The sequence below is a fragment of the Volvox carteri genome (assembly GCF_000143455.1).
Source record: "Volvox carteri f. nagariensis unplaced genomic scaffold VOLCAscaffold_25, whole genome shotgun sequence".
Lineage (NCBI taxonomy): Eukaryota > Viridiplantae > Chlorophyta > Chlorophyceae > Chlamydomonadales > Volvocaceae > Volvox > Volvox carteri.
In genome coordinates this window covers 740,924-748,020 of record NW_003307568.1, presented here as the reverse complement: position 1 = coordinate 748,020, position 7,097 = coordinate 740,924, and the positions used below count along the sequence as shown (strand labels likewise).

Genomic DNA, 7,097 nt, shown 5'->3' with positions numbered 1-7,097 from the left:
TTGTGTTAGCACTGCATAAATGCGGTCAGATATATTAACTTTATCTGGACTTCGCATTGTGTGTTCGCATGGGTTGTGTTAGATGCAGTTATCTCACTTTTGTTTTGAGATTTGTGTTTTGCAGTTGTAGAGTTTTAGGAGCCGAACTGTCTTTTTGGTCCACCCTGAGTGCCAACAGATGTGTATTGCCCCCCTAGTCGACTGCACTAGGTTTTTAGTGCACATTTTTTCATACCGGTGTGGCAACATGCCCATCGCAATGTGTCGGTGTGTTTGCGCCTTATGGAACCCACCACATGCGCATATACTCCACAATACAGTACTATCGCACGTGTGATGTCTATGGAGTTAGGAGGGAACATTCTTTTATGCCGTTCGTACTTCTGCATAGATGACTTGTCCTTAGAAGCTGTTCGCTCATTTTGAACAGACTCAATTGTGACGAGGTGTCCATTCTGCGAATGTAGCATTATGATGTTGCTTTAAAAGCATGCCATGCAGGCAGTCAACTTGACAATGCCAAATTCAAAATTCCAAGTCCTGCAGTGAATGCGAAGCTGCCCATTAAAGACGTAAGCAGTCTCCTGACTCGAGCAAATGAAAGAGATTTCCCAATCGGTTTCTTAGGCATTGGAAGCGGGCCATCCCAGCAACCGACTTGATCCGGCCGTTCGAAACTAAACGCGCAGCACCGTGCCGAAGGCTTATGCTGTATTGATATGGTGTAGGGGCGGCCGGGCCATGGGGATGAGCATGATACGCTGACCGGGTAGCGACTCCAGGCTCCACGTCTTGGTTTCCAACTGCCGAAAGCCGTGCCTGCGTGCAGCGGCCACACAACACAGGGCACTAAAGCCTCCTATACGCGTGCTACTACTAGCAAGAACATCATGTCATGATGACGAAGGAGGAAGCGAGAACATATGAACACAAGAAGTGCAGAGCTAAGGAGCCAGCAGGTTAAGCATCTTACCGTTCGTACAGTCGTACATTATCTGGATTTGTCGCCTCAAGGTAGCACCAGCGGCCTGCCGCGTCCGCCCTGTACGACATTAAACGTCCCTCTCGAGGGTCAGGATGGTCCATGCGGGTCAAATACAACGCGCCGGGAGAGAACGAAGGAATGGCAATCGCGCCGACTAACCCGGCTGGACGAAGCTCCCGAGAACAACAACAGTCGGGACAGACGCAGCTTAGGATTACTTGCATTGGCCCTCCACAGCAGCGCTTGCCTGTCTGTGTGCCTGCCTAGCACGGGCGCAGCAGGTCGTTCAACCTTCCCAAGGCCCAACACCACTGTGGAGAGCACCGGGCGATGCAGTGCGAGGCGGAACATGGCAAGGCGCCGCAAGGAGATGCGGCAGCACAGCACAGCACAACACACTACTATTACGAGGTAACTTTTTCGGCGCCTGCTTACTTATCAGTGACGTGGCCCAGCAGTTGCGAGCCAAGGCCCTTTCCCCAGTGCTCCGGATGGGTGGCCAGGAAGGCCACATACTCGAACGACCCATGGGACTGCGGAGAGTGGCGGGATCCGAGGGGCCACCACACATGTGTGCAACCCAACATGAAACCGCGGGGCGCAGGGAAGAGGAGGACGAGTGACGCGGACCCCGTGTTGGAAACATTGCTGTTGTGACCAGGTACTGAGGGAACAGGAAGGGACGGGACTCCGTAGCAGTAGCACATGCGGCAGTTCGAATTGCAGGAAGAGATTCTCTTACCGACCGCCCCGTGTCCACACATCAGGGCGCTGCAGAAACGGGGCACATTTTCGCGTCTCGTGGGTTACTTGCACCAGCACTGGTACGTACGCACATAAATACATGCATTGCGAGCTGACCAGGAACTAAATTGATGCGCCGTTGATCCGCTAGATTTGGTTGGATGCTGGTGGTGAGTTGCTGAACCCAACGAATACATTCTGAAATCGGATGGGGTGAATGGATTAGGGTGCCCCTCTCGCAGGGGAGAGCAGGGACTGCCTCGGGAAAGGGGGCCGCTGGCGAAGTTAACCACCCTGTAACAACATACATACATGCATACACACATAATGGAGTGTATACACGCAGTGACACACAAGGCTTTCTCTTGCCGTACGCACTCCCCCCCCCCCACACACACCGCCCGAGAAAGCGCACACGTCACACACCCCAACCCGGAGCCAACATGCAACCTACGTCCAGGAACTCCGCCTTCTTGACAGACATGTACGACAGAAGGTCATCCCGTACGGGCATGGCTTCAGGGCGGGTGATGCCGGCCAGGTCGATTATGTCCGGAGGTTCCGGCGCATCGTCGGGAACTGAACTGATCCATGGTGGTGGATATGCGGCAACACAAGGACAACATCGACATCAACACAACACAGCAGTGGGCCATGGGTCGGGGGTCCCTCCGGGGTTCGGGGTGAAGAGGTGGAGGTGTGTGGGAGGCGGCGCAAGGGGGGAGGAGCAGACGAGTGGACTGACGGGCTCCTCACGGCCCCGAGGCTGGGTTCGGTTTGCAAATGATGACGTGTGCGATAAGCGGCACATGTGTAGACGCGGAGGATCACGCTGATGCCCTAGGTGGAGGGATGGCGAGATGGAGGGAATAGGGCTATGACAACCCACACGGGCTGCTTCCGCCCGGGGCGATAATCAGATTGTTGTAGAGCCCGTCATAACGCCCTTCTCTCCCCCTCTCTACACCATAATGCTGCTGCTTTCGGCTTTCACTTTCGTCTTGACAGCTGCTCAAATAATACCCTGGACGCCCAACCTACGGCAGCCTTGCATGCACACACACACAGAGGTACTGCTTTTGAACATCTACGACCAGCTCGCACTTGCCTTTCTGATCTGGGTACAGGTACGCCAACATCACCGCCGCTGCCACCACCGGCGCGACTCCCTGACCGGGCTCCTGGCCGGGCGCCTGCCCCAGGCTAAGACAGTGCACCAGAGGCACACCCCGGCTTCGGAGCAAGGTGTTGTATGCAATGGCCCGCCATCGCGCGGCAAACTGGGACGGATCGGCGCTGAACAAGCCGTTGTTGGGCTCAGAGGCGAAGCCCTGCGGCGGCGGCAATCAATAAATCTGATAACGTGGTTAACGCGGGAAGCGTCTGGCATGCGCGTGTGCGTGTTTTTTTTTCATATTCTGAGCCCCTGCATGTGCGTGTATGGGGGAAGCCCTGGCATGTGCGCGTGTGGGGAGGCCCCCTCTCGAGTGGTTGTAAGAGTGGAGTTGGCCGGTGCCCGGTATGTTCAAACGATTTGTCGTTGCGAAGCATGTACGGGTGATGGAGGTGTACAATCCGCGTGACCACTGACCGGGATCAGCTGCCAAAGATTGCGTACCTGAGCAATCGTCTCGCAGCAATGGTCTGCAACCGTCGGATCGTCTTCTGGACAAAAGACGCGCAGCGAGCAGTTCAGTTGAGCTGTGGCCATGATGGGAGGGGCTGATGGGGTGCCTACTTTTTCCAAGGCAGATGCTGCGTGCTGAGAACGAGACCATAGCGGTCGCCTCGCGTGCGGGGCAAGAACATGAATTGTTTCACGGTGCAAAAGCAAGCTGTCAACACGATCAGTGACTATTCGTGATCGATCGCTGCGGAGTTTTTGAATCATTTGGTCGTAACACGGTCTCGACAAGCCGTTTATATCACATAAGCCTCACATTTGGGAGATAGACAGGTCAGATGAAGCAGGGAAATATTGTATAACCATTATAGCATAAGATGGTGATTTATGCTTTTTGCGATCCAGGCAGTTCAGGTTAACCGGGCTAGATTTTCTCTCTGACAATCTAAAACTAAGTCAGTATGGGTCTGATCAATTATTGCCTCTTTGCCAATTAAGTTACTTGCATATTGGACACCATACTTTCGACGTCTCTTCATCGATGCACTTTGCTTTGTCAGAACCTAGCTTTGTCAGAACCAGCCAGCCAATTAAAAGCTGAATGGCTATCATAATGAATTGAACTTATATCACAAATATAAAACATTATAAAATCTTCCGCCAGCCCGCATCTCTTCCTGATCCTGCCACATCTTGGCCCTAATGCCAAGGTGCCAGCCCTGTATTGTTCTCTCCTCTTATCCCACCACACAGCTCACAGCAATCCGCGGTTCCCTCGCCTCTGTACACTTCCAAGCAGCGGATCTCGGGGACCCCGCTGGACCCACCTCCCACTCCCAGTCTCAAGTTCTTAATTCATACCCAAACATGTATATATACTGCCCCAACCTCCACAACACAGCAAGGCGGCCCGGCCTGAAAGAGCACTCGTTGCACGACATGAAGGGTCGCCGTCGACTGGGATCCTAGTACGGGAGCGTCGTACGGTGTGTGACATATCGGCATTATAGTACGCGCCATACTCCTGAGCTTTCTCATCGAGTCTTGCCGCTGCCGCTGCGGACCTCGCGGCATTGGCGATGCCGCCGCCGCTGCCATCACGAAATCGGCCATTCCGCGGCGGCCCCGGAGTAGGCCTGAGACATGGCGACCCAGGGAACCTAATTTGGGCCCTGAAGGATTTTAAAGATATCAAGGAGTTTGTGGCATTTTTTTCATAGCGCAGTAGGGCGGGCCTACATGCTTATGGGTTGTGGCTGTTAATAGCATACAGGTACGCCTCCTTTTAACCGCCGCAGCCCTCTGCAGCTGCGCAAAACACACCACTTCCCACCTCCACACCCCCACCACAACTCCCTTCGCTTCGAGTTCCTCCGCGACCTGGGTGGGGACATGACAGTCCGTCGCGGATGGGGAGGAGTGTTCTAGCCAGGCGGTCGAGGATGACCGTCAGGGGGCCACTCCTGGGCGCGAGATCATGTGACAGCAGCTGGGTTCGACACGTGCTTGCAGCTGGGAAAAACACGTGTCTTTCCGTAACGCCAGTTTAAGTTACTAACTAACTAACTAACTAACTAGCTAGCTCACCGGCCCCCACAAAGCCCACGAGGGAGAGAAAGCAAAAACCAGGAAAGGGCGTTTCTGGACCCACACGGCAGGTAAGGCCCCCCAAGTGAAACGATTTAAGCGCTTCGACAACATAACTATTTTGAAACGACCGTAACGACAACCAAAACCGCCGGCATGCGCCGCGGAGACAGCCCTGCCCTTCCGATTGTAGCACTCCCTGTCGCTGCCGCCGGTGCCATCGTCGTCATTGCGCCATTTTGTACGGCACCGGCGGCTCTGGTTTTCCAAACTCGCCTATCTTCGCCGTCGCGGCTTCCGCGGCTTCTCTCCAAGCTGCGCCTCCGCTGCCGCGGGCTCCGGCACAGATACCGCCTCCGTCAGCGGCGTGGATTCCAGTGCTGCCGCCGTCGCCAGTGGCGGCCCCGTCACCGCCAGTGGAGCAGCGGCCGATAACCCCCCGTCCTTCAACAACGCGTACAGCGACAACGGCCGGGCCCGTGCCATACCACCTACACGTTCTGTACCACCTGGCTCCCCTCGGCGGCTGCTAGAAGCGGCTGCTGAGTCGTTGTCCGCCGCCGTACGTACGGCACCACCAATCCGCTTCTCCTCCTGCCCCACACTCCCGCCGCCGTTGGCAGCGGCTGCCGCTGCCTCCGCCACAGACCGAACATGGTCGTAGCGCCGACTGCTCATGCAAAGCCACACAGCCACTGTCTGCGGCGGCGCACGCTGCAGCTGCGCGCGCAACACGGCGGCCGGCTCCACCGCTTCCCACAGCGCCGCTGCTTTGGTTCTGATGCTGTCCGCCGCCAGCGTCAGCAGCTGCGGCGCACCTCGGAGCACGGCACGCAGCTCCTCCGGCCGGCTCTCCAGCTCCAAAACCTGCCCCACAACGGCAACCTTGTGCCGCACATTCTCTGGGGACAGTGTCAGCAGGCTGGGCTGACGAAGTACGACAGAAGCCAGGTCGGCTTCATCGTACAGCATGGCGGCGTCACGCAGCGACGCCACCCGGTCTCGGAGTGATGCGCGGGCCAGCATCGCCAGCGCGGGTTGCTTAAGCAGCAGCGGCTGCACGCGCGAGAACGGGACAGCAAGTACGGCAGCGGCGGCGCGCAGGTTGCGCTCCAGGGTGCCTGGGAAATAGCCGAGCAGCGCAGGCTGGCGGGCGACCGCCGCTGCGACGGCACGACGCGATGCGGCGCCGCCGCTGCCTCCCGCCAGTAACGTCAGCGCCTCCAGACGACCCTGCAGCGCGCCACGGCTATTGAGAAGTAGCCGTGGGGCCCTCACCACTAACCGGACGGCCGCATCGTGATCTAACCGCAGCAATCTGCGAAGGCCCTCAAAATTTCCCCACAATGTAATGGCGGAGGCGCCCAGCAACATGGGCGCCCGTCGCGCCGCCGCCGCCGCGGCGTCGGCGTCGGGCAGCAGCGCCGCCAGCATGTCGACATTCCACCGGAGGCTCTCCGGGGAGTAGCGTAGCAGGCTGGGCGCGGAGCGCAGCACGCACAGCACGCCACGGCGGCCGAGGGGCCCGCCGAGGCACTCCTGGAAACGCAGGAGGCGCGAGAGTAGCACGCCCGGGTTTTGGGGGATGACACCGCGGCGCGACGCGTCGACGATAGCAGCGGTGGCGGCTGCAGAGAGACCAGCTTCGGAGCAGACAGCATGGATGTCGCGCTCCAAGCGTGGGCACCAACGCTGCCGCGCGGGGACGTAGGCTGGTAATACGGCATGCCAGAAAACAGGGGTTGGAAACGAAGCGGGAAAGGGTGGGTTGCGGGAGGTTAGGAAAGTACAACGGGTTGGAAAACGAACGGGAATGAAAAGCGGGATGCTGCCCCATATGGAAAAGATAAAGAGGATAATCAGGGAACCAAATGACTTACTTTCGCTGCGCCAGGCCTCCAAGGAGTCGTCTTGGAAGCGCGATGTGCGCGTGACGACACCGTTGAATTGCCGATGAAGTCGTCTCATCTCAGTCGCGCGGCGCTCCACAATTCTGTGGTTATCAAGCTTAACATGCAAGGCTGGTCCAGGCCTTTTACTCGGTCCTGCATACGCGATGGCCCCTGTCGGCGGCCGACCGGAAGAAATTGCACTTACGATTTGCAAGCCTGCGTACCGGGCAGCTCATTCTCAGAATATCCTTGTATAGGCCGCTCA

General features: G+C 57.4%; 2 protein-coding genes across 2 annotated transcripts; both read right to left on the bottom strand.

The window, feature by feature from the left end:
• Window positions 1–704: 704 nt before the first annotated feature.
• On the bottom strand, window positions 705–3,440 carry VOLCADRAFT_117908 (uncharacterized protein; the record flags this gene model as incomplete). The annotated part of the gene is made up of 6 exons (XM_002951643.1): window positions 705–819; window positions 974–1,042; window positions 1,421–1,518; window positions 2,184–2,308; window positions 2,904–3,060; window positions 3,348–3,440. 6 exons carry the CDS (start codon window positions 3,438–3,440, stop codon window positions 705–707), a joined length of 657 nt encoding a protein of 218 aa, XP_002951689.1.
• Window positions 3,441–5,216: 1,776 nt separating this feature from the next.
• VOLCADRAFT_92282 (uncharacterized protein) lies at window positions 5,217–6,908 on the bottom strand (the record flags this gene model as incomplete). Its single annotated transcript, XM_002951642.1, has 2 exons — window positions 5,217–6,583; window positions 6,821–6,908. 2 exons carry the CDS (start codon window positions 6,906–6,908, stop codon window positions 5,217–5,219), a joined length of 1,455 nt encoding a protein of 484 aa, XP_002951688.1.
• Between the last annotated feature and the right edge of the window lie 189 nt (window positions 6,909–7,097).